The sequence below is a fragment of the Nipponia nippon genome, unplaced genomic scaffold (genome assembly GCF_047370975.1).
Source record: "Nipponia nippon isolate SJK-2023a ecotype South Korea unplaced genomic scaffold, ASM4737097v1 scaffold_2, whole genome shotgun sequence".
NCBI lineage: Eukaryota > Metazoa > Chordata > Aves > Pelecaniformes > Threskiornithidae > Nipponia > Nipponia nippon.
Genome location: NW_028262336.1, coordinates 51,516,010 through 51,543,846, shown reverse-complemented (window position 1 = coordinate 51,543,846; position 27,837 = coordinate 51,516,010). Strand labels below are relative to the sequence as shown.

The following is a 27,837-nucleotide window of genomic DNA, read 5'->3' as shown; positions in this document are numbered from 1 at the left end:
TTCATTTTTACTTTTGGTGAGTGTTGAAAGAGTTGGTGAGGGTATAGGAGTTTTTGGGGGGCTGGTGTGATGAGTTTTGAGGAAAGGACAAGAACACATGGGGAAGTGAGGCCCACGCAGGATGGTGGGTCTCTGGCAGTCCTGGTTTGCATCCCCAGAACAGCTGTGAAGCTCCTCCCTCTTGAATTAGAGCTGACAAAATTAATCTATGCCTGGATATGTAGGAATTTTCTTTTACTCTTTTTTAGTAATAGTTTTGTCATTTGTTTTATTTCTCGTTTATTGACATACATGTGCAAATCAAGAGCGCTCTGAGTAAATTTTAGAAAGACTTCCAAGTTTGATGGCTTGAGAAGACAGCTTTTTTCTTCCGTCCCTGCTGCTCTTTGGGCTCTCAGTTCAGTCTCACTACCACACACTGAAACAGCTTTCCCCCCATTTGTCTGTGGTCCCTTGAACCTTCCTCCCCTCAGGTTATCTGTCAGCTTTGGAGGGCAAGAAGCTATTTCTTTGCAGATCATTCTTGGTGCTGGTAGCGCTCTTGTAAGGTGTGCCTAACCTACTCAGGTAACTGTTTCCATAAAACCACAAAAGTATGTTTATAGAGACATCGCTGCTTTGTCACTTTTGATTTATGCTCACTAGTGGGATCGAGGTAACTGGCGGGGGGATTGAGAGGGCAGGACAATATGAAAATAACTGTAGAAACTCATGCTGCTATTTCTGGGAGAGATGCCAGTTCTGTTGCCAGTGATTTTGTTTTCCCAGATTGAAAAATTAACAGCATTGAGTGTTCAGTCTTTTTTTAAGCTGGCTAAAGGGTTGAAGACAGTTGAGAGGTGTCTCTCTGTAACAAGGGGAGAAGAAAAATTGTATGGATTGAAACTTGCTAGCTGTTAGCATAAGCTATTGGAGATAGAAAACCGATAGAATAGATGAGGAAATTGATACTTTGAAAGCTGAATGTTGTGACTGCTGTTTGATTGGGTCTTCTGATATTTCAGAAACTTCTGTTATTTTAATGCAAATTTTAAAGCAAAAAAAGAAGAGAACTTAGATTATCACTTCCAATTTTTTAAAGTAACTTAAGATTTTGTGTTTGAAAAAATTATTTTTATTATGAAAGTTTCTGTTACATATTACTTTAAATTATTTTGTTATATGTAGCTTTCTAGGCTAAAACGAGAATTGGCACAGATGAAGCAGGAGCTGCAATATAAGGAAAAAGGAGTGGAAACTCTGCAAGAGTAAGTTAAGAGTTTGTGGGATGGTATTTTTTTCTTTACTTTATTCACCTTGGAATGAATTTCTTAGAAAACTGTTGCCAAAAAAAAAAAAAAGAGGTTGAAACCTCTTAATTGCTTTGCTTCAGAGTTTTTGCTATGATAGTGATGTGGGGCGAGAACAGCGTGAAATGATGGAAGAAGGGTTGGACTGAATTGGTTGGAATGGTGATTTCATAGATCCATATGAAAAAACAGTTTTATAGGCCCTGTTCTTTAACTCTTTGTGAAAATGTTGTTGAGGTGGACTTAGATTTTTTTTTTTTTTTTTTTTTTTAAAGTATTTTCCAAATATTTTCTCAAGATAGCTACCACCTGGAGCACAGCCAGAAGCACCATGCAGTGCAGTAGTTTTCTTGTGAACAGTACTGAGGCTTTCTGGCTGGGCACCGTACTTCTGGGGGGGAGGCTGTACAACACAACACTGCTTCTTCCTTTTACCTGATGGTCAGGCCATCTCATTCTGCCCTGTATAGTTGATTTGTGTGTGCACCATAAATCTGATGGTCTGTGAGACCTTGGATTTTGTGCATGTGTGCACAATGAGTGCGTGTAAATGTAACTCCGTGTCTCCTCCCTGTGAGGAAAGGTAGCTCGGGGCAATTTGCCGCTGCTCCCAGGGCTGTTAGGCAGCCTGTGCTCCTTTTCCTTTGTGCTCAGTGGTGGCAAAGGTTGTGAACTATTGTGACCCTCTCCCTGCCACTCTTCCTGCAGGCCATCAGATGGGAACTGAGTGACTTCCATCTGTGCGCTGCTTAGTCACCTACACGCGTAGCACATATGCAGGATGCCCAGTGGGATAGGGAGAGAGGTTGCCAGGCCATGGAAAAGACGGCAGGTAAACACAGGTTGTTGTGACTTCCAGATCTGTTCAACAAGGCCAGAGGCTAGACCAAATGTTGAACAGCTCTTGGATTTGCCTTGGACATGGGGCCACGCATTTAGAAATCTTGGTCATTTTTCCAGCATGCATGTGAACGAACTGCCTAATGCAGGCGCTTCCTGAAAACGTTGGAACTGTTGCATATCTAATGTGTTTTGCAGCATAAGTACAGTATCTGTGGAAATATTTTGAAGCTTTGGATTTATTGTGTTAGTGCTACAAAGCATGGACGCACACTTCTGCTTCAGGAGTCCTAGCAAAGTTCCAGGGATCCCAGAGCAATTGGGTTACTTATTTTCCAACTTTGATTTTGATTGGTATTATGTTAACAAAATGATATAAATGGAGATACTCAGATTTTACTTCTAAAGGAGAGGGAGTAGCCCATGCACTTCATATTGCATTTTGGTTGGTGTTTTTTTTCTTTTTTTTAAGCTTACAAGGTTCTTTTGTTTTAGAATGCATTTTTAAAAGCTTTAAAAGCTTCAGAGAAGAAAACTTGTTCAACCAAAATCCTTCATTGGCAGTTATAATGTAAGAATTTTCAGGCATAAATATATTTTTATTGACTACACGAAGCATTTACAGGTAGTTAGGGGAACTGTTAATGTATGATATTAACTGAAGATCAGTAAAATAAAGCACTCAGTATATTGAAATGGCAAATATTGTAAGTAATATTTTAAGTATAGTCAATGTTTTAGGATGGAGGCCTAGATACGTAAGCAGTAACAGAACAAAAGCAATTTTGTCTCAAGATTCTTAATCATATTTTCTTTAAGTGATTAAGAATTGCTTTGCCTTTTCTACTTTCTTTATTTGTTTTCCTTCTCCTGGTTATCGGGTTATTTTAAGGGTACAGGTTCAATTGTTTTATAAAAGGACTAACCACTTGACTAGGATGATGAAAGTATTTGAAGGCCATTTGAAACTCAAGATTGTTTTAATTAATATAATTCATTTAAGACAGTCCAGCAAAGTAGTGCAACTTTTTGAAAAGTAAAGTCCTGTGAATGATTAAGAACGCAAATGTTAGTCTTGGATTTTAGCCCAAGTGAAGTTGCCCATAGTCCAGGATGGGGGTATAGAAGAGACATACAAGAGAGGAATTATTTTAAAGCCTATCTGATTAGTCAGTGGTCACTCTAATCATCTAGTTTAAAAGTTCAAGCATGGCAACTCAGTGCTTCAGTGCTGCTCGTTGCTGCTGTTGCTACAGTCACACTCTGTCCCATTGGGGCACTGGGTGGCATTTGTTGTTGCTTGCTGAGGCTGAGGAGAACGGTTTGCCCGTGTGTTATCCAGGATTGCAGTGAGTTTCTGTCAGTGTTTGTGCCTTGCTGAGCTCTGCTCTCTGCAGCGACTTCTTCGTTTGTAAACCAGAGGCTTGTGGTTTTGTTTTGTGTTTTTAAGTAATTTTTTAATTACCTCTCTGGTAAGGTATGTGCTTTCTTTTGAGTATTTTGCTTCTAGTATGAAGTGAGCCAATTTGGAGAGTACTTGCACTGTCTAACAACTGAAGAGAGAAGTTTCTCTAGCCTCCTCGTGTAGTCAGCAGACAAATCAGGCTAAAAGCCGAACTGTGTTCTAGGTTGTCCCTGGATGATCTCTCCCCTACTCCTTGTATTTGTCAGGAGAAAAGAGTCACTCAAGCCAAGTATCAAAGCTGAAGTACTTTATCTTTTGCATATCCACGAAGTAAGCGTACTGTCTGAAAAGAAATTCGTTGCTCCTTCTTTAAAACAAAAATTCTGGGGTCCCCCCCTTTTTTTTTTATTAAAGTTTCTTACATCTCAGACATTTCCCCTTTTTGTTACCTTTTCTAAATTTTTGGTCTGCATAATTTTTTTCCTTCTTGTGCTAGGTCAGATCTTCAAGTAACTGCCAAACTAGAATGGCATGCATCCTGTTCAGCTGTTTCAAAGCCATGTTCTTCGCTTTATTTCAAGTACAAGCCAAGAACAATATTAGGAGCTGTCACGCTTTGTGCTTTACATCTGGCTGAATGTTTGCTTTGAAAGTCTGACCAGAATGGCATTATGAGCAGGTATCAGAACCCGCTGCCGTGTGACTCCCTGTGCAACCTCTGCTGGGTATAGCTCTCGGAGAAGAGACAAATTTTATGGTGAGGGTGGTTAGGTTACTCAGTATTTCCATCATTTTATGTTGCTGTCTGATTCAGATGCCTTTGTTAAATGCAAATCTCTTGCATTGACATTTTCCACGTACAGTGTCTGCCTTGGACTGTGTTTTGTTTTCTGTTCTTTTTAATTTTAGTAAAACAGCTTAGCCATCTCTGAGGAGAATAAAAAAAAAACCAAAACCACAAAACAACTAGAGAAAAGTGGGGTTTTGTTGGGGGAGAGAGGATTGAGGGTTTTCTTAAAGAGCTCTAGAACTCCAATACAGTCAGAATTTCAAATTTTGTAGTGCTGCAGCTTTTTGTTAGGGCTGTATTTTCTACAGTTTCATCCAAATTTGGCAATGTTGTGATAATCCTTTGGACATCACAGTCTGCCTTTGCCCACTGGAGACTTTCTAGAGCTCACTGTTTAAAGCCTGCAAAGACCCCACCCTGCGCGACGGTGTTCCTCGGCCTCCACAGGCGCCTTTGCCCCAAGGTGCCGCTGATCCTGTCGCAGTCCAGAGGTACAGGGTTAAAGATGAGCCTTTCCTGGAGTGAATCCCTTCCTCTGACCCAGCAGGCAGCGGGGAATGAGAGTGAGGAGCAGTTCTTCCTCCCCTGTGTTTTCAGTGACCCTTCTGCTCGCCGGCAGGAATTTTGGAGGAAGAAGGCGTTTAGCAACAAAGGAAATGAAAACTCGGCCAGTTGGCTGTGAGAGTGGAGGGAATGCTGAGAGAAGTTGGGAGAGACGGGGAATTAGGACTGACTAAACAATTTGTAGCTACGGACTGGTTTAGAGGATATGAGACCTGACAGAAGCTTTAAAATTAGATTTTAACTCAACTACAGATCTGTGCTTTGGTGAGGATGGGGGAGTCTTGCGTATTTGAAAGCACGTGAGGGAAAATACAGGAACACGGAAACTGCCCTATAGGACTGAAACTATTGCAAGTGTATTAATAGTCTGTGTATCCTGGAAACATCTTCCTCAAAATATATACTTTATTCATAGTTTTGTGTATTAGTTGAATGTTCTTTCTGTTCATACAAAGGTCTAATCTGTATTTGTATCATGCTATTTTCCATTAATAAAATGGAAGATTCCTGTTAACTTTGTGGCTTTCAAAACCAGAGCTTTATGAAAGGAGAGGGGGGAAAAAAGCCCCTAACAGACAGTAAATAACTAGTAATTTTGTAAGATGCTTAAGTTAGTTTAGGTTGATAGCAATACTGATTTAAGCTCAAATATTTCTGGCAGTAGAAACTTTTCTGATTCTTTCCTTAAACAAATATCAGTTCATAAGTTGGTCTCCAAAGTGACGTTCAGGAACATGAATATGTGGGTAACTGGACAAAAATGTGGTTGAAATTAAATAATTTCCTTTTCCTGAAATGCCACCTTGGACCTGGCAAACAGTATAATGAGCAGTTGTGTAGGAGGCATTTTCTGGTGTAATATTTGGGTGGAATCTATGTTCTTAACATTAATGTAACCTTCAGATAAAACCACATGTTATCTTTTTCACGAAACTTTTAGTGAATTGGATTAGTTGTTTTGTATCTAATAATTTAAGGATTTTAGCTAAAAATTAATGAAGACTCAAGTAAACACCTTAAAAGGAAAACAAAACTAACCAAACAAAAAAACCCAACTTTAATCCACATGACATATAAGTCCTTTCTGGTTCTTGAACCAAAGATCATAAAGGCTTATATGTTTTCTTATGCAACATGGGGAAAATTGTGTTTAAGTAGAAGGCTGAGGGGTTCAGACTCATTTTGTGTTGTCTCTAAAAGCAGGAACTGTCAGAAAAACCTAAAGAAACCAGAACTGCAGAAACCCAACCTGTGGTTTCTTCCTAAATATTGTGAGCTGCCCAATAAAACCACAGGATTTTCGTTCAAGCATTTTGATTTTTCATTTTAATATTTTAATTTTAAAGCAAGTAATCTGCTGCAAGTGGAACTTCAGTGATGTTGTTTAACTGGTAGAACATGCTGAGTGAGTGTTGCTGACACTCTTAGCTTAATAGAATACCTATCTTGAAACTTTTAGGTATTCTCAATATTTTAAATAGAGTTTGACTATTCTTGTCATATGTGTATAGCATACTCTCTCTTACTACATCTTTTTATAAACTGATGTCCTGTGTAATGACCGACGTATGCTTTATCTTTAATTTATCTTTAATCTTTAATTAATGAGGGACACTTTCTCCTGGAGGTGTTCGTTCTTAGCATTGGTGTAGGGACCATTACACATACCGCCATTTTTCTATATACGCACTTTCTATGCTAGATTAACAGGAAAATCGAGGTTTTCATATTTTAATAGGAATTTAACACAGTTTTCACTAATTGCTGTGGGTAGCCTGTTAAAATCCCATAGCCATTTGTTATAAATCCAAGACCAAATGGTGGTTCTAGTAAGTTCTGCAGAATCTCTGGTCTTGTTCTTTGTCTATAAATCAAAGCAAATTATCAAGATGATACACTGGACTAGGCTTCTGCATCCTAATCTATTGTGCATTACTATTGCAAACTGTTGGAAAAGAAGTTGAAAACTCGGACAGTGGGTGTCCTGCTTAAGAGAAGATGAGATATTTTTTTGTCAAGATGGAAACATTAGTAGTACTCAGCCTGATGTAGTGGGTAGCACTCTTGCTCCTTGGTGAGTTTGCATTTGAAATCTTCTGGGATCGTCCCATGTGATGTTCCTTAGTGCGGGACGATGATGTCTTCTAGAAAAGGTACTCAAAGATGCCCATAATGGCAGGAAAGCATTTGCAATAAAATTTTAGGAATTAAAAATTTCTTCTCAAGAAAATGAAACGCCTTTGTTAGAAACTTCTAAAACAAGATCAGATAGAAGTCCTGAAAGAGAAGCTGCAATATGTAGGGCTGCATGGGAAATGTGATAGCTAGACTGCTAGTATCTTTGTATTTTGAGTTATTACTGTGTAGGTTAGTTTTAGGTTGATTTTACTGTTGTTGAATGAAATAGCCCACAGACATTGCCTGTAGCTAAGCTCTGTATTAGGACATTAAAAACAGGAAATTTGTTGATTCTGCAGAACCTGGGTAGATAATTACATTGCTTTGTCTTTAGAGTGTACTAGACACCGAGTGCTGTGCTAATTCCAAGTGGAGTACCATTTTATTCCTGGAAATAAAGTGGTACATGAATAAACAAGAGGTCTTAAAATGTCTGTGCTCTTTCTAATTATGTGAATATTCCTGAATTTGTCTTAATCTTTTCAACAGGATTGATCGTAAGATGTCAAGTGCTCATACAAATTATAGACTGGATGAAGCACAGGCTATAATGAGTGAGCTTCGAACCATAAAGAAAGCTATATGCACAGGTGAAAAAGAAAGGCAGGACCTTATGCAGGTAAAAAATATGCTACTGAACAAATAGCTGCTAAAAAGTAATAACATACCTCTCTTTTCTTGTTTGTGATTGCATTGGGGTTACCAAGTTTAAATAAGGAAGTGGGGTGGCCTAAACTGATTTTTCTGATTGATAATTGCCAATAGCAGGCAGCTCAAAAGAGGTAAGTAGTCATTGTCTATGCTGTGAACATAAGACTTCATACGGTGTGTCATATTTTTGTCTTGGATAATGTACTATCGTTACATTTAGATCAGTGTCTTTATTGAATATAGTTTTCCATTGCTGCTGACTATATCAAAGACTGCTATGGAGTAATTATGTTGCATTTAAAAAAACCAAAAAAAACCCAACAAAATCTTTTTAAGTTTTAGGGTATTTGTCTTTCATTTTGCTTTATGTCTTCTTGTATTACCTATAATGAAGTAGGACTGAGAAGTCATGTGCTAAAATGTTTACCAGTTTGTCTACCATGTTTTTCCTTTTATAAGCATTTCACAAAACTGGATCTTTGTGTCACTATGCCACAGTTTGGCAGTTCTCCTTTTTTTGCCCCAAACTCTCCTCTTCAGTACCCATATCAAGACACGCGTTAATTTCAAATGTTCTTACAAAACCCTCAAAGAGTATGATTAAATAAAATGTATACAGAAACCATTGTGCAAGCTTTAGATTATTTTATGAATTGGAGCATGAGGATTGAGGGAAGATACATGCCTGAGTAGTGATCTAACTTTTGAATGGATTCTGCATCCTGCTCTGAGTTGCTGTGTCTGTGCTATTAACGTGATGGGAGCGTGATCAAAGAGCCACGAGCCTCTGCCACCACAGGGACTTCAGTATAGACTTGCCCAAATATGCTACAGATATAGAGGGGTGACAAGGACAATTCTCTTCACCCAGTCTTCAAGCTGCTATATGGAAAAAAGCATCTTTATGACCTAAATTTTTTGGACCGTACTAAATTAATGTTACCATTCAAACGTTTTCTTTTGGTTTTCTCTGCAGTAGTGTTTCGCTGGTGGGTTTTTTTATTGTTAAATGATATGGGTAGCTCGTAATCTACATCTAATGAATTTCCATAGTTATACAATTATTCAGTCTCTAAAGCATTACCCAAAGGTCATCTGATGGACCACAAATCCTTGTTCAAGTAGACAGAACGCTTAAGTCACTATGAAAAGTTTCTGCCTTGGCAACTTTTAACATATTTGATATTTTGCATTGGCCAAGTTTTAAAGTGATTCTCAGTCTTCCGTATGCCTGGCTAGCAAGAAATGATTAGAAAGGCAGTTCTTCATGGATGCAGTGACGCACGTTTTAGGGAACTAACTGGTAATTTAAAGACTTGTGTGTGAGATCTTGGAGCAGCTTAACTACTGGCCTTGTTTTGACTCCCCTACTAGATTTTTTTCCCCTTTTTCTTACATTTTCAGTCCTCAGTGGCACTAAATCCAGCTGTAAACATTGAGGTGCCTTGACAATCATATCTGTTAAACCAACTTTAAGTGCACTTGCAGTCTTTTTAAATACAGTGATGAGGGAGTTAGAAGTCTAGGATCGAGCTTAGCATCAAGGATTGGGCAATGCTGGCAGCATCAGAATGTAGAGGTTGCACAAGACAGAAGTGAAAATGAAAAGTGTTGCCATCTTTCTTCGTGGGTCTACATGACATACAGCAAATATCAGTCTAGGAGGTATCATTTTTGTGATTAATGGCAATCTGTTGTGATAGCATCCAATAATATACATACAGTCCAGGAGAATCTAGAAAATAGTTGTTCCACACAGGCCTAGCATGCAAGACAGTTCTGCATGTTTGGTTGCAATTGTAATAAGGGCTTAAATGCCATAGTTTACAAGATCTACAGTTGTAAAAAATGTCTGTTTCTGCCAACTTATTGTGTTCTGTAAAAAATATCCAGTTTTCTGCCTGATATTTTTTTAAATTTTGACCAAAAAAATTAAGTTATTTTCATTGTCACCAAAAATTTCTGTGCTTTGCCTTTTTTATAGTTAGTTGAGGATTATTGTTATGGATTTATTTAGCTTTGTGAAACAAGTGCAAGTCTACTTTAAGTGTCTTCCTAATGAGTTCAGAATTTGATTTTTAGTTTCCTATGAATTTTGAAATTGAGTTGTCCGCAAAAATGCAACATTTTAAAGCTGCTGTGGGTAAGACAAGCTTTCTTATAAAAAACTTTTTGTTTTGAAAGCTGTTTATAGAGGAGTTCGAAGTATTGTGTAAACAGCTGGGGATTTGTTTCAGAGAAAGGAAATAGCAAGAAATTGTCTATTTCTTAATTTAAATCTGGCCAGTGTCAGCAACAGAACTAGACATAGTAGAAGTGACTCAGTCCTGTGTAGGTGCTTGGAAAATTGTAGCTGTCCTAGAAATATGGTAATTGGATTGAGTTGTGTGGGAGAGAAGGCTGAAGAGGGGAGGAGAGGGTGGTCAGATTTAAACTGGGTGCTGTGGTTACAAATAAAGCCAAATATGCAGTGTCACCGCTCCAAAAAAGCAGGCAAAATTTTTATATAAGACTGAGTAATCAAGGTGTGTGGTTAGATTCCTGAAAGCAGTTTGTGTGTCTCTCTCCCCACCCCCATCCCTTTCATACTTTTGTTTCTGTTCCAGTATGTGCATATGCTTTTAAAATATTGTCCTTTATCCTTAGGAAGCATTGGAGTTTGCTTTTCTTTGTGGGTTTTTTTCTTTCATTTTTCTTTTCCTTTCTTTTCTTTATCAGTAAAACAGGCAAAATAGGTTAGATAGGAACTGCACTGAAATTGTGCATGGCAGAGAGCTCCCAGATCAGATAGCAACAGATCAATGATGAAATGACAGTGCTCATTTCCCTCTTTTTGGGTAGGTTTGGGCTGGTGTGTCCAGAACTTCACATCCATATGATAGGCTGGTCTGGCAGTTTCTGTGGGATTGCCATAAACAATCCATAAACCTGAGGTGAAAGATGGATTCCTCCATATAGCTGGGGAGGATATTACTCCTAGCAGTTAATGTAAATTGTTTCTGTCTAAAAGTATGCTAACTCAGGTTGTAATTTTCCATGTTAGGATTGCTGGAGGATGTGCTTTCACTCATCCAACCAGAAGGACTCAAAGCATATATGTTCATCCTAAAGCATAGTCACCTATGCACCTAGATGTAAGTTAAGGTGATGCTACTTGGTGACTGCCACCTGTCAAATGCTATGTAATTTTTAAGTAGCATCCAGGGTTCAGCAACCGTGCCCGAATAGGAAGCCTGGCCAGCAGCCAAGCAGCCCTTCATTACCTGCCAGGGAGATGCTGGCGGGCATCAGGAGCACAGCAGGAGTGCACGAAGTAACTGAAACAGGGGAAGAAGTTTAGATTTAAGTTCTGGCATCAGGACCTTTGGTGTTACATATATCTGTAACATAATACGTGTTAGCCAAAGGTGCCAGATGGGACACAGCTTACTTGGGAGAAACCTCAGACTTTCTGTATCCTCAGTTTTTGTTCATGTCACTTCCTGTTACTGGGAAGAGGACAAGTTAGGTGTTTGATGTGTGTGTAGCTATAATCTGAAATTATTATTTCCATGTTATAAACCCATTAGGGATCCATCTTGATCTTCCATACAACAGGAGACTTTGCAGGACTGGATGATTTCCAGTGAGTTTTGAAGAAGAGCATTGGATGGGACTCTGCAATTTTCAATGTTTGTGAAGTGGAATGCACTCTGGTTTTCTTCTTGCCACGTTGTGGAGCAGTTCATTTTGCAGCAAGTCTTGGAGGATAAAGAGACACTAGCTAGGGGCTTCTAAGCAGCATAACTTGAAATTGAATTTTGCTTTCTCAGGACTGAGAAGAAACTATTTTGTTTGTCCTTCATACTAAGAAGGACATAGCAGGTACCTACGTCTCTCCCTGCCTTTCTCCAGTAGGAAGAAGACAAAGTGTGTTTGTGTTCAGGGGGGTGGCAGGGAGGAGCAGAGACTCCCCACTCTTGTGTCTAGGGAGCCTGCCCATTCCTTCATCCTGCACCAGGATGGGTATTTTCCCTCTTGTTCATCTCTAGTGGAGGTAGGCGTGAGGGAGGGACCAATATATAATGAGAACAAAGGGATGGACTATGTATGGTGGAAATGGAGGACACCAGAAAAAGCTGGTGCTTCTGGATAGTTTCAGGCCTGCTGCAATTCCTGTGGATGCTTCCTAAGCTCTGAATCTGGACGCCTTCATCTTCAAGGTGGTCTTGCCATTCTGTGAGCAGCAGCCAGGTACTGTTACTCAGGTTTATCTTGAGTCCATTAGTTGAATTTGTAAGAAAAGGCAGTGTTGTTGTCTTACCCCTTTTAAACTGCACTTTGAAGACTGAGAAATCTCTTGATAATTGGATGTGCACAATAACTAGGGCTGGTTGCAAATCACCAGTTGTCAGAGCCACTGAGATTCCCGAGGGCCAGCTTTTTCCTATTGCAGTGCTTCAGATTCGTCTCTGATTCTGTAGTTCAGTCACTAGAGTAAGCAGTTTTGAGAGTTTTTGTGTTTATTTTTAGAACCAAACGGTTTGAATATGTCATGATTTATAAATTGATACAGCTCTTCAAATTTCTGATAAATTCTTTTCACGTCATTTGATTGTCCTTTATCTTCTGGTGAGGGGGCAGAATTAATTTGATGCAGAATGCTCAGGGTTTCAGTCATAAATGACAGCTCGCACCATGGTTTTGTTATTAACATTACATTATCTCTAATTTTTGAAAAGTAGAGAATGCACAGTCAGAAAATAAAAGCAATATTAACAATTTTATCTTTTTTTTTTTTTAAGGAATTATAAGAGCCTGTCAACCAAGCTCTTATTGTCAAACAAGTTCTTGTTATTATTTTGTGTGATTCTGTCTTATTTTCCCCTTGCAGACTGCTTGAGGTGTCTGCTTTACCCTCACAGTTTGTGTCATTGTCTAGACATCTCAGAGATGTCCCTTGCTTAACCCAAAGTGTAAAATACCTCTCTAACTATGTGAACCTTGGGTAAGGGAGCACAAGGGTGAAATCAGCTGTCATAAAAATGCAATCAATACAAGGTATTCATCAAGTTGGATGTGATAGCAGTAGTGGCTAAGGAATGTAACCTGTGCAGAAGATGGCAAAAGGGCAGGTGAATCACATTTGTCTTCCCTATCAGCTAACCTGAAAGCTGACAGCTGCTACATTTAAAGAACTGTAAGTCACACAAAAGCTAAAACATTCATAGATCTAAATGAAGTAATTTAAAAAAAAAATCTGTTTACTATTAAATGCATCTTTTAAAAGGAGAGGTTGATTTTAAACCAAAGCTTCTTCATGTTAGTAACACTATGATGAATTTTACTTTTTGTAAATAGCTCAAAAAAGTCATATTTTTAAATAGAATTTTTGTATTAATAAAAAAATTACAAAAATAGGTTTTTCTTAATAATTTTTTTTTTTTAATCTCTTCTCCTGTAGAGCTTGGCCAAGTTAACAGATGGATTCAGGAATAGCTGTTGTATTACAGATTCCCTGCAGGATCTCCAGCACAATTCAAGTTCGCTCAGCGACTCCTGTTTACCTCAGCAACACTGCGATGCTTGTTCTCAGACTGACATCACTGGAGAGGTATGCGTTCCTACGCAAGACGTTTGCTGTAGAAAATAAGCTGCTTTTGTGCTATAGTGATACATCTTTATTTCCTGTTTTAATTTAAGAGGTGTTGGCTGTAGCAGAATGAAAAATCCACAGCAATATTGGTGGCGAGGGAGTTGTTTTTGCTTATTGTTTCCAGAGCGTGTGAGCCGCGCTCGTGAGCGGTGGGCTTTGCGGTTCTGCTACTTGAGCGTGGCACAGGGGCGTAGCAACCTGGGCCCGCAGGTCAGTGACAGGTGGAATGAGCTCCCGGACTCAGCCAGCCCGGCAGAGCACTTCTCATGTCAGCACTTTGGTGACTGCAGGCTCATCTCTGAATAGCAGCTCATGCTGAGGTATCCACAGACTTCTTCTTGTCACCAGCTCTGATGCTTGTAATGATGCAGGAAGGAAGAAAATGCTTTAGCCAGCTTGAAGCTGCAGTAGAGACCTGATGGTGCAATAGTGTGCCGTGTTAGTATTTTGGTAGTAGTGATGGATGTTGATTTTCTGTTTTTGGTTTGTTTTTGTTTGTTTGTTTGTTTTGTTTTTTGTTTTGGTTTTGTTTTGTTGTTTTGTTGTTTTTTGGTTTGGTTTTTCAGGTTTTGGGGGGTTTGGGTTTTTTTTGTTTTGGTTTTTTGGGATTTTTTTGGTTTTTTGTTTTCTTGGGGTTTTGGGGGGTTCTTGTTTTGTTTGTTTTTGGTTTGTTTTTTGTTTTTTTTTTTTTTAAAATCTTGTTTTTACCATGCTTGTCATCATCTTTCACACATATCAAAGATGTAGGGTAGACCTCTGTTCCTTTTTCCTCTCTGAGGCAAGGGAAGTATTTGTTAGAGTCCCAAAGTAATGTTTCTTAAACACTAACAAAACTTCTGATCTAGTCTGTCAAACCTTTATACTCAAATATGCCTTTAAATGTGGTATTTGAGAGGAACATATTATCATTCCTTGGAAATAGTTCTGTGTGAAGGAAATTGTGTATTCCAAATAATAAAAGTTTGGCTTGTACTATGGCAGCCTAGCTGTTCTTAAGCAATAAAACATTTTCTTCTGTGGATGAGATTGACAACAAAGCAAGAAGACAACCTGTTGTATTTCGGTAGTACTATAGTTTGGATGTTACTCTGCATTTGGTTAGGAATTTTTGTTGAACTATGCAACTTCTCAATCGTAGGCTTTTATCATCCCATTTCTTCTCTATTGTCGTCTTCCACTGATTGCCAAGCTGAATGTCTCCAGAGGGCCTCTACAGAAGAGGAAATTTGTGTTTTTAAGAAGATACACTCCTAAAGCATCTAAGAAAACTTAGCTAACACCAGGCTGTCTTTCAGTGTGTTAGGTAGATGGTGCTTTTTTGATGTCATTTTTTGGACTGGTGGAGGATGTGATTATTGAATTCTAAAATGAATTACCAAGAGGAAAACAGCAGCGTTTTCCCATTCACGATACACATTGAGTGCCATCCAAGACAAGCCAAATATAGTCTGAAAGTTGTGTTTATCAGGTATAGGGTTTTTTTATTAGGAAAATAAAATACATAATGATGTTAATTGTTTTCCTGAATTATTAGTGGAATGTGAGTAAAAAAGAGGTGGATTTTGTACATGTGTAATGATGAAGAGAACAAAAGCAGCAGTTAGATGAGAAACCTAGCAGTGCAGCAGTGCACTTAAATAGGGACTTGGGTTTTAACTATTAGACCGTACGCAGGCTTCTGAAGAGGGGAACTGCTGATGCCCTAAGATGGAGAGAAGTTATTGTAGAAGCTGGACTGTATACAGTAGGAGTTGTAGCATAAATGCGTATTCTACGACTGGTTCAAGGATCAGGTGATGTTTTTGTAATAGCGTTTAAAACACACTAATGATCTAAGTGCTAGGTAACACATCACAGTACGGGGAGTATAATCTGAATTACTTCTAATTAAACCATCCATAAAATAGCTGTATCAAGTAGTAAAATATTTCAATTCAAAACACTCTTTGTGTTTTAGGCTTGGATAAAGTAGAAAAGCTTTGACTATTCACCGTTGATTCTATTTGCTAACCCTTGATTTCCAGGATCATAATTTATTGAAAGGGTTCATTTATCTTCTGTATTTTTAGCAATAAACCAGTTTTGTATTTCTAAAGCATAGAATAGATTTTTATTATGTTATTACTTAAAGCATGGAGGTTTTTTAGTGAGTCCAGTAAGTGAGACTAATTTATCCCTTTCTGTATTGTGAGCGTGTTTTTAAAATCACATTTCTCCCTCTCTTTTTCCCCCCCTCTCCTTGCTCTTCAATGCTGCAAAAGTTTGGGTTTGATGACAAAACAAGACTTGTAGACAAAGTAAGACTGAACTGGCAATATGAAGAGGCCAAGAAAAGGTAATTAAAGATAAATTTGTTGGTTTTTATTTTTACTCTTGTGATTAAAGTTTTCAAAGTAGAACTGGAACCAGCCTCCTAGCTGAAATGTCTTTAAGAAGACTAATTTGCTTACTGTTGAGTAGTTCACAGATAATAAAAGCTTAGGTAAACATAAGACTCTATCATAAGATTATTATATTTGTTTGCAGAGATAAAGCTAAATGTCAGCCCTGTTCTACACTTGTATAAACACAAAATTGCAGTAGTTTAATTGAACTGTTTTACATTTTTTCCCCTTCTCAAACCTAAGTATAAGCAGTCTTTAATTTTTCTTTTTTCTTTTCAACTTCGTCTACTTCTCAGAACACGGGTTAAAAAAAAGTTCAATAGTTTTGCCTCCTTTTTTTCATATTACGGTGACTTTTTCTTTGGGGGAAACCATAATGCTGTCATATGTCTTGGCAGGGATTGGAAGCTTTATAGGCAATTTACCATTTTGTTGTTCTTGGAAAATTTACCCACATTTGGATGCAATACGGGCTTCAAAAAAAAAAATTAAATTGGTGCAAGCATGTTAGAGATACACAGCTAAATCTTCAGGATTTGTAACTGGAATGAAAGTCTGCATTTTAAAATACCGCATGTGAATACCAGTGACTATTACCTAATAAAGGTTAAATAATTGGGCAAAAAAAGGGCAAACCAAAAACCTGTCAGTGTCCTGTTTGGTCACAGGCTTAACCCTTAGCACTTAACAGTCCAGTGTAATTTAGGGGTTCATGACAGCTGCTGAAAGAAGGAGGACAGAATTTAGTTTGATACTGTTTAGTTTAGCAGAGCCACTGGTGCTGTGAAGATTGTATTAAATGTTTTTAGTTCAGTTTTCTGACATACCCTTTCTATGTGTTTTTCAAAACAATTATCTTCTTGTGTGTTATTGCAGGGAAAAGATAGAGTAGTGCGGGGTTTTTTGGTTCTTTTTCATTTTTTGTTTTGGTTTTGTTTTTTTTTTTTTTTGTAGCAGAAGCATTTCTCAGCTGGAAATACCGAACATTTGTTTGTGCATGGAATGCACTATTTCTGAACATCAGATGTGAGCTGGGGTCTGATGTTAATTAAGTGTAGAATATCCAGGTAACTAACCTTCCAACTAGAGAATAGTAATTGCAGTAAGGGTAGTTTTGCTGCCCGGGATAGCAGCTCTGACAACGGTCCGTTATTTAGCAAAAGCGTGTTAGTTGCTTTAAAATAGTAGCCTTATTCTGCCCAGTATGTTGTACGGAAGTAATCAGCTTTCAGCTTTTGAGTGGAACTGCACAAAGCTCATTGCCCCTACCAGTTATCTCTGTGGTTGCATTCTTCATTTATCATGCATTCCTTCCCCTTAGCTTGCTGGCATTTCTGTAGGGCTTTTGTCTCTACTAAATATCTTTGTGTTTGTTCTCCCTTGCCTGGTGAAATATCTACTGTTACTGCAGAGTGTGGGTGACGGAATGTGCTGCGATGCATTAAAATCTACGAAGTAGAAAATTAAAATGCTACAGTATGTCACAACTGTAAAGCAGTATATTATGACTACTTGCTTGTCAAACAGGGTGTGGAAACATATAGCAAATAAGTACAACAGACAAACTGTCTTACTTCTAAGTTTTAATGGGAGATTTTTAAAAGACACTGTAGCAGAAAAGTATGTCTTTTCCCTTAAAGGAAAGCAGGAAGAAAGCCCCACAAACTGAAGGGCAGTGTGTTGCATTTTAGTTACTCTTGTGAATCTAGCCATAAGATCATACAGCTTTAGATACGAGCAGAATATTTGCTATATGTAGGAAAGAATTTTTAAAAATAAAAATATGTTCTCTGTATATGGTGTCTTAGCAAGGAAATTCAGTGTTAGGATTTCTGAATGAACTGTCTTGAGGAATTCAGGAGATGAGAGCAGTGATAGCAGAAAAATTGGCTTGTACTCCCAAAATATCTCTCCTCCCTCATAAAAGATAATTTGATTTTAATTCCTCCTTCAGAAATCTCTCTAACTACTGAGTGGTTTGGCCTTTGCATAAATTAAGACATTCACATTGCTTTTTTTTTTTTTCCCCTTCAGTTTTCCACTGGAAGGAAGTTGGATAATTTGCAATTTAATTTTTCCCATGGGTATTTCAGACGTTGTGAGCTGTGGGTTCTGACATCTTCAGCGTGCTGGGAAGAGGTCCTCTCTCCTGTGTCTGATCGAGGCTCTGGGAGGAGGCGTGTAAATTCTTTTTAACTCGCCAGTCATGCTGAAGAGAGGCTCAATCACTTGTCTTCTGCTCTTTACTCTTCTCTTCCCCTCCATTATTTTTAAATAAACTGTACCTTATTTCCATGAAATTCCTTCTCTCAGATCTGTCAGTGTGGCCCTCCAGAGAAGCAGGAGGGAGGATGGTCTTTTTGAACAGACAGCCCCAAGCTGCCTGGATAAATAGCGTTTTTAGTTTCAGTTGCTATTTCAGTGAGACCACCTCTCATGAAAGCATTTGCACACTGGAAAGTGTACCCCTCGAGCGCTTTTCTGAATAGACTGTTTCATAGAAAGAGAAATCAAAAGCAAATTGTTTTTCTTTGATAACTCTTTAAGTTGTGCAGTTCAGTATAATGACTACATGAAGTATGTTAGCAAATGATCATGAAACGTCACTGCTGCAGTGCCTCATATCCTGTGAAGTGTATTAATCAATAGATGAAAAATGATCACTTCAATAAGAAGCACCAAAATTTTTAACTGTGATTTTGAAATTTTTTTTTATAATCCAGTCTGATGGTACCTGACTTTAATGAACTAATAACATCCAAACATCTTCAACCAGCTTGTGTAATTTGGGTGCAAAAGCAGTGATTTGTTTATGCCTTCTATAAATTTGAATTCAAAGATGTTATTTTTCAGTTCCATTGTTTAAATCGTACAGTGGCTGTCAACAGATCTATTTTAGCCTTGAAAAAGCCTCCTCCTCAGCTATGCTTAATATGTCCACATTCCCTTTAAGAATGTTACTTCTTTCTTGCCAGTACGCTTGCTGAATAGTTACTTTGTTGCAAACTTGTCTCATTACCGAAATCACCTGCAGTTGGGCTTTTAAAAGCACTAGCAGAAGCAGAAGTGTGTCGGTGCAATTTGTGCTTGTACTGACAAAATACATGTTGGTTGGATATTGATAGCAACATTCCAGTACTGATACAATAACATAGTCAAGTATTTTCCTGTTAAAATTCATCTTGTATAGGCAGGTTTCAAGGTGTAATTGCCTAATTTCTAGTGAAATTCAGTGGATTAGTATGCTTTATTCTGCTAAACTAATCTGAAAATCTCATTTAGGGATGAAGCACCTGGTCTGATATCACATAAATATTTGGGTCAGGCATGTCAGCTAAACCTAAATCTCCCAATGTCAGTTTTTAAACATAAAACTTTTTCTTTTGGTTATAAAGGGAGCTGAGCCATGCTTTTGAACTGTCTTTAAAGTTTTCGTTATACCAGTTTACCTGTGAATTGGGGAAGATACTAATTCCTCTCCTCCATTGGTTTTAGCAGGCTTTGCAGTTTTCCTAAAGGTGGATACCTAATTTTATCTGCAAAATGCCAGTGGACTCTAAAGGTTTCATGAGCGTCTTAAGCCAATTTAAGACCTCCTTGTTATTGAATCGGGCTGCCAGGAAGGCTGGATATTCTACGGAGCGTACTTGTGTTTGCCAAACCACAGTGGTACATACTTGCAGGAACAGCCAAAGTAGACACAGTGGAGAAATTTTGTGAGCATTTGGCTGAGTTCCCCAGCTTCTTGTTCTTTCCATTTCTTTCTTCCCCTTTCTCTAGCCTTCGCCTCTTTGCATATAAATCATAATCCAGTCGCAAGAGGGTCTGTAAATACCAGGAATTACAGAGTTCTTACACCCTTCATTATGTGTCTTCAGTCCCACAGCCACCTCCTCTGGGTACTGCATGTAGGAGAAATTCCCTGTTACCTGAAGCGGCAGAGAACTGGGTCCAGTTATAAGCCCATTATAAGCCTAAGGCTTATATGATTTATGTTGATCAGCTCTGCATATTTGTGTGATCTTAGACACCGTTCTCCTCCAAATCATAACCGTGGATTTTTTTCTGTATTTTATCCCCACCAATCTTCCCGTTCCACAGGTAGCAAAGGCCTCAGCTGTACAGTGGTCTGATATGTCACCCAGAAGTCTAGGCATTTAAATGCAGGGGGGTATTGGTTTTTTTTCCTTGGAATATTCAAAGTAAATTTGAAGAACTTGTTTAAGCTAGAAAGACCAGAGCTTGTAGGTTAGGAAATGCCAGCTGTAGGATACCCATAATTTGCCCCTTTTATGGGCATGAGTTAGGACCTTTGTATTGCTTCAGAGTATTTCCTTCCCTAAGACACCTGGCTTGTGTCATAATCTGAGTAATGGTCTAAACACAGGGTTAATCGTAAATCAGACTCTCTCATCTCACAAAAAGTGATTTTTACTTTAATCTCACTTCTTATGCTGTATTTTAATAAATACCCTCTTCTTGAGCTCAGTGGTATAATTTCATTAGTGCTGGGTTCAGATAGTCTTGAAAATGAGGTTTAGACACTAACAAAATCTTTTAGGTTCCCCAGATATTTCCACTGACAGAAGCGTTGCCCTATTTTGTCTAGGGGGGGCTGTGTAGATATATAACTATTCAGACATGCTGTAAATTCTGAAAATACATGCTTTTTTGCCTCCACGATGTAGTTTGTGTAGTAAACTGCTGGCTGTACTGATCTCCACCCTCATGCCATGTCTACGTTGTCTTGGGCTCGGCATCGTTCTAGCTATGTTAGTGTGGCCATTTCAGGGCAAGTTTGCTGTTTTGAATCAGTGTTTACTTAAGATCACCAGGTTAAACCTTTGTCATCTTATCTGTACCCCTCCTGCTTTTCTGCTTAACTGGAGATGTTATATTCATCTCCATTTGAAATTTTTAAATACTGAAATAAGCAAGTTGGTCTGCGTACCTAGGAAACCAGTCATTTGATACCACCTACTCGAGGGTGGAATGCAAGCTCCTCAGCACTTGTTATGCAAGGATGGGAATGGGCAAAATGCCTGGAATGTTGATGGCTCAAAATTAACTGTTTTTTCCCCAGGAATATGTTAAATTGCTGTATCAGTAGGGATCTCGGTATCTGGCATTAGGCCAGATAAAAGTACTCTTTTACAGTGACTGCACTTAAGAAGTAGTATCTTAAAAAATACCAGTAGGAAGAAAAAATGTGTTTGAAAACCAGAGACTTCATAAAGGATCCTAATTTTTTTTTTTCCCCTTTAAATTGCAATCTATGTCAAGTCATTGATTTATTTAAGTGGGTGTTTAAGGTAGGTGAATGTATGCACTGAGTCTGAAATTGCAAAACAGCCACTTTTTTGTAACATACAAGCAGTGAGAATGGCTGGTGTACTATAGGTATAAAATCTGGCACGGACAAGCACAGTGAAATTGCTTATTTATGTATTTATTGTGTTTGGGAAGAAAAGTTTGTGTTGGGAGAAGACAAGCTGTAATTGTGGAACATGCTTAAGAGGATTTTTTATGATGTTTTAGCAGAACTGAACATGACTGCTCAGATATTTCTCTTACGTTTGAGTGAGTAAGACCATAAAAGCCTTAGGGATGTTTTCTAGCCAAGGAGATAAATTTTAAAAAGCTTATCACTGGTAGCTTTTTGGAACAACATGCAGAGGGAGTCCTCAGTGGAAAGAAAGCAACAAAATTCCCTGAAAACTTCTGCTCATTTGCGGGAAATACAGGTTGCAGAAAACTGCCTTGTTGGTGCTGAAGTTCCCCTCCCAGCAGATTCCTGCATTATGTAGTGTTTTGCGAGTGCTTTTTCTTTGCTTAAAGGGAAAACGTAGAGATAAGAAGAGCTAGCTGAAATGCTAAGAGTGGCGAGGGAATCAAAGTAAATACCTAATCAGATTTTGGAACTCTTCAGCGATACAAACCTTGTCTACAGCAGTACTTTTCCCTTTAATAACAGTGTAATTAAGTTGCTGTATGACAACTTCCTGCTTTCAAAGCATCTTATAACAGAAATTGAGGGGAAAAAACAAACTTTAAACTGGAATGTCATACACAAAGGGAGTTACGTGCTCTCAGCAAGCTCAAGAGTCTAAATTAAAACTCTCTTGTATTGAGGGTGGATCAGCCAAGCGGGTTCAGTGGTTAACTAGCTCTGGAAGGGGGGATCCCACCTTCCCCTCTTGCCCTTCTCTCTTCCTTGTTGCCTGCATTAGCATTTATTTGCTCCTGTGTTCACCTTCTTAACCCTGCATTAGAAAAATAGCTAGCAAAACAATTGTGAGTGTTAAAATGAAGGAGAGGGTCAGTCCTTCAGCTATCTTACAAAACAACGCAGAGACTTCACCAGGCACATCTCATCTTCATTCATCCACAAGCTGTGTAAGAGCTTATGAACTTGGTCACTCAAATACGTTGCCAGGGCTCATCTGATTCGCACTCGCTTGCCAAGCTGTGATAACCCAATTGTACCTGAACTCTGAAATTCTGTTGAAAGGTCTTTGAATCCCCATTTGTTTCGTTTGGCACTGAACACTTGAAAATCAAGCTGCATATGCCTTCAGGAGTGTTTACTGAATCTTTAACCGCGTAGCAGCCTGGGTAGGGGAGAGGACTGACTCTGCTCGCTCTTCCTGGCCCTGACGTTTGGTCGATGGGGTGAGGTGTTCTTCAGGAAGCTGCATCTGGAATTCATGCACAATAGCTGAGGCATGAAATATGTAGCCTATACGTATCGATTCACAATGGTGCTTTCAGTAGCTATGGGCAGGAAGTTGGTTATTAGTGCAAGGAGGAGGAAATGGTATTGAAGGGCTTGATAAAGTGTTCTGCTTTGGACTAAAATGTAACATAATACACAAGTTCTTTACTTGCTGTAAATGAAATCCAAGGGGGGGGGGGGGAATCTATTTGACAAAATTCACAGTAAAATTCCTATTCATATATGAATGCAGTCATCGCTAAATGACTTATATTGATACTTTATTTCCCTTCCCTTGATGGCCAAATACTTTCCAGATGTCAGTATGAAAAAAACACTGCATGAGGTTTTGGTTTTAGATGGGTAAAACCTTACCTTTGTCATGTCTGTGCCTGTGATCACACTGTGAATCTTCTGTGGGTCTTCTGTTTGCTTGTTATGTGCTTTTACTTTGCTTTGTTACTATCTTTTCTTTCTTACCAGATATTTTGGAAAAAAGATTACTTAAACTAACTTACCAAAAGAATGAATGTATATCCCACTTCTATGGCTGGCTTTAAATGTGCTTCGATTTATTTATTTATTTAAAGGGTGGTAATCTTTTATGGTGCACTGAACTTTGAATGCTGCCATTTCAAAGTGAAGATGAAACTGAGGTGTACAACTGCATAGCTGTTGTATGGGGTTTTTTTAGTTTCAAAAGTTCAAAAATAGAAAGCTAGATTTTCTCTAATTTACTTTTCATTTTAACTGTAACATTCTAAAGTGTCTAAATTGCCCATTGTAAGACAAGCATAAATACCCAACGGTAAAAGAGTGTTCTCCCTGTTATGCTTATATACCTTTTGATTTTTGCCAAGAGAAGCATTTGTGAGATTTCTAGCTTTAGGTTTCTTTGTAATATTTGTAAGAGTTCAAAATTTGTTTTTAGCAGAACATTGTCTTAAAATGTCAGCTGTGGAATTATTTTTACAACTGTTATTTTGTGTAGTGGTTCAGCATATTGAGATATACGAAACTACTTTTGGCTATAAAACCTACTACAAAAAAATCAAATTAGCTTATTTAATTGCTTGATTTGATGATGGATCCATCTAAAGCCACCTGTATTTTGTAACCAGTAAATCTTTTTTCCAGACCTATGTTGTTGTTTTACTGACAGCTTATTTATTCTTAAAAGTTTGTTGTTGGTCAGGTCTGCCTAATATTTTCAGCCCCTTGAACCATTCCTCTACTAGGTGTGGGACATGAATGTATGGACCTGTTGTCACTAGATAAGCATCTCCCCTTCATCCCCTTCAACTTCTCACTGTATTTTCGAAATCCCAAGTTAAGATCTGATAGTGGAATAATAAGGAATGAAAGGATGTTCAACTTTTTCAGCTCTACAGGCAGCAAACTCAACAGCTCTAAAATATGAATTGGTTTATTACAAAAGGAGAAGGCTGTGAAGACAGATATTGTCCATGTGATAGATAAATGCACTGTAGTTCTTATACAGCTACACACTTAGGAGCACTTGCAGTTCTTTAGTGTTTTAAAAATAAAAACAAAACAAAACACCCCAAAAAACCAGAAACATCCTTCCAAGTTCCTCTAAATTTTCTTGTTTCGAAATTTAGAAGAAAACGAGAAGTCAACAGGATTCACCTTATGGTATTTTTCCTCTTAATTACCTTTATCTTTGTCTCTTCTGTGTTTTGAAATATGTTTATCCTCTTTTAAAGAGTTTCGAATATACAGCAGCAGCTGGCCTTGCTAGACAATGAATCTTGGCCAGGAATGGCTGAAGCGGACAGGGACCGTCTTCAGCTCATCAAAGAGAAAGAGGCTCTTCTTCAGGAGTTGCAGCTCATCAGTCAGCAGAGACGATCCCCAGAAGACATTGCACGTTTGGAGGAAGAAAAAAGACGCTTGGAGGATGAAATTCAGCGGGCTCGAGCAACGTCTGCTCATGGGGCCACTGAAAGGTTTGGGAACTTAAATTGTTTTCTTATCTACTGTTTCAAAAGGAAGAGTAGGGAATTTCACTGTGTTTAAGAAACAACAACAAAAAATGTTACTAGAGTAATTTGCTTTCAAAAAAGGAAGAAACAGCTTCTGACTGCCATTATTTAATTCTGTCTGTCTTGGAAGTTTTCTCAAGGAGAGTTAGTGATGTCGACTAGTTAATTCTCCTTTCATTCATCTAAAAAGTCTGAATAGGAAGAAGAGATCAGAATAGTCACAAAAGATGCTTGGGAAAAGTCTGAGTGATATTGTCTGATAATAGAGACCTGAATAACATTACCTGGATAGTGAAAGATTTTTCTGTTATTTTGCAGTGGAGTAATATTCATCTCCAAAAGCATCAGAACAAAGATCCTTTCCTATATTTGGTTTCTGCCTTATAACAGGAAAGTTAAATAATTAAGTTTTTACTGCCTTTTGTACACAATTTTTCCTTTTAATTTACAGTCTTGGCAGTAGGAGCACATCCCAACTCTGACATTCAGAGAACATAGTAAGCAAAGTCATTCTGGAAAATATAAATTAAATACGAAGTTATATGTAAAAACAAACAACCCCCAAAACATATTAATGGAAACACCGTGTATATTTCAAAGTCGCCCAGTTTTTCCTGTAGCCAAAGAAATGGAGAAAACCTCTTAACCTCTCCTTCTTACCATAGCCTGCTTCCAGTGAAAGCAAGAAAGTACTTGTTCTTGTTTCCCAGACTTGTTTCTCTTTAAGAGTGGTAAAACCCCAGGTTTGACACTGGAGAACTACATGAACGAGCTTTAATGTGATCTGTGTAAAGGTTAATATTTACATAATTAAGACACTTTTAAAATACTTGGAAGTGCCTTCCATATACAAATTTTGAGAACTTCAGTTCCTTTTAAAAGGCTTACTTCAGACAGTAAATTCAGGCAATAAATAGAAAATTCATGGCCAACCTACAGTTCAATGTTATATATTTTGCAATTTTTGCAATATCGTTAACGTTGGCTTTCTAGCTTAAACTGACAGAAAAGGGAGTTCACTTTACACTGCAGTGTAGTAAGTTTTATTTGTTGTTTTTGGGCTCTCATGTTAGGTAGTGAATACTATGTTGGCAAGAAGGCCAAGCTATTTTTCCATGTAGTTCATGCTGTGGAAACCAGCGTTCCAATGTGATACTTGATATTTCAATTGCTAGCAAAAAGTTGAGTAGAAGTTAGAATAATATTGCAGGGCACTCTATTTCTGTATAACAAATTGGGGGAAAGCTTAACTATTAGTAGCCCTAATTTGTTTGTTTGTTTATTTTACGCTCAGGAATAACCCAAACCATTCCTACTTCTGCTTTTCTATTTCCACTTTCTCCTAATTGTGAAATACAAAGAAGTTACCTCTTTAAATAATTACCAGTTCTGTTCTGTTACTGAGTTTTAAAGGCACTGAGTTATGCACAGATCAGAACTAACTTAAAATCTGTATGGCAGAGGTGGGTTTTTTTGTTGGATTTTTTGTTGTTTTGGATTGGTTTGGGTTTTTTTTGTTTGATTGGTTTTGGGGGGGGTTGTTTGGTTTGGTTCGGGTTTTTTTGGTTGTTTTTTTGGTTGTTTGGTTTTGGGTTTTTTTGTTTGGTTGGTTGGGTTTTTTTAAGATTGGCTGGCAGCCTTAGTTGGAGGCATCTCTTGCCCTTTAGCGCAGGTACCTACCTTACAGCAATGATGACTGTGGAGTGTAGGTTCCTAACTTTGTTATTTAAAGTAGATGGTGTGGATACCCCTTCTTTCCCCTGTAAGCTTTTGAATCATTAAGTTTCTTGCACCCATTTGTCTCTTTCTTTTGGTTCCCGTGTGCAGTGCCTTTATCATGTAAGTTTACATAGCTGAGCTGCAGCCTTCCTTGCAGCACTTGGTTAACCTGGTCTGGGGTCCACAGAAGCAGGAGAAAAGCTTCAGCGTTGCACTCACTCGGGTGTGCGGCTTCTGCCGTGTGGTTGCAATGAAGAGAGCCTCCCCAGAGGGCGGTGGGGTTGCTGGAGCGTAGCGCTACAACCCCTTGCCAGCGTACGAATTGATGAAGCTGGAGGCCAAAGAAGTTGATAGATTTATGTTTTTACTGCTAACAAAGACATATTTTTTTTCATGTCTTAACAATCCAAAGTTTATTGAAACTAATACTGCCATTTTGTTTTATCCAGAAGGACTCCCTTTTTGTTGAACTTTTTTTTTTTTTTTTTTTTTTTTTGTTATCCTGCCCATTAACATGTTGAATTCTAACAGCTGTCTCTGCAGTTGAGGAAGGTCTGAAGCACTCAAATAAGTTTGAACTGCTTTCTCCAAACTGTCTGTCAGAATCCCAATTTCCAGCCCACTTGTGAACACAGGGCTGGAGCAGTAACTTTCCTGGACGTAAAAATGTACAACATAAAACAGATTACCACCCTGATTTTATTTTGAAGTTCAGTGATTGGGCTTGGAAAAACAAAACACCAGGAATAATTACAATTCTGGATTCAGGAAAAGAATAAATGTGATATCAATGATAAAATCTATTCTTTGAAGTTTTAATAATCTCAAAATACAGAATTTAAGATACCTTATAAGGTGCATTCCATTTGTGTTGTGGCAGTGGTACTGAGTAATACAGCTGCTTTTTATTAGAATGAGCAAAAGATAAGTCACAGCAAGATTTTTTGTCATAGCTTAGTATTCAAAATGCTGTATCACCTGCTTAGGTATAAATGTACTTGAAACACCTAGAATTAGAGCTTAAAGTTGAGTTTTGTGGTTATGGCTTAAGAGAATTCCTCCAAAAATTTTCTTTTTTATCTTTGAAATTTAACACTAATTAGCTTGGATAACAGGGCTATTTGGAATATTTTTCTCCTGCCAAATTGACAAAAGTCATAATAGTTCTCTCTATTTTACTGGCACAATCAGGTTGATGCAAGGGGAAAAAAAAAAATCTTGTAGAGTCTAATGTTTTTACCTAGGAGTTTTTACGACTTTGTGAATTGCTGTAATGTATTTTCAGCATCATGACTCTTGCATTGTGCCTCAATTACTTTTCTTGTCTGGGAATTCTGCTGGAGTCTTGGTTCTCGTGTTCTTGCTGGAATTACTGTTGCTGCATATGAGCTGTGTAAATTAAAACTTCTAAAACAGTGAAACTTCTTTTTATATTCCAAACTGCAATCCAGTGATATTTTTCTGTACTTGGAAAGCTCCTAGCAGTTCTTGAGTGCTACTATAATGAAGAAAAATAGTAATATGTATCTGTTTAATTATAGGATACTGTTACAGGAAAAGAGAAATTGTTTGCTTATGCAACTAGAAGAAGCTACACGTTTAACCTCATATTTACACTCCCAGTTAAAAAGGTGAGTTAAGTAAAACCATCAGGTTTTGAA

At 38.1% G+C, this 27,837-nt stretch overlaps 1 protein-coding gene across 8 annotated transcripts in view; it reads left to right on the top strand.

Moving 5' to 3' along the window:
• WWC3 (WWC family member 3) overlaps positions 1-27,837 on the top strand; it is a 102,689-nt gene that overhangs the window by 47,279 nt on the left and 27,573 nt on the right. For all 8 annotated transcript variants that reach the window (XM_087758263.1, XM_087758262.1, XM_087758261.1 and 5 more), the window contains exons 5-10: positions 1,168-1,247; positions 7,556-7,685; positions 13,161-13,310; positions 15,614-15,687; positions 24,179-24,421; positions 27,718-27,807. In XM_087758263.1, coding sequence (XP_087614389.1) covers positions 1,168-1,247; positions 7,556-7,685; positions 13,161-13,310; positions 15,614-15,687; positions 24,179-24,421; positions 27,718-27,807 — 767 coding nt within the window. The remainder of the gene's footprint in view (positions 1-1,167; positions 1,248-7,555; positions 7,686-13,160; positions 13,311-15,613; positions 15,688-24,178; positions 24,422-27,717; positions 27,808-27,837) is intronic.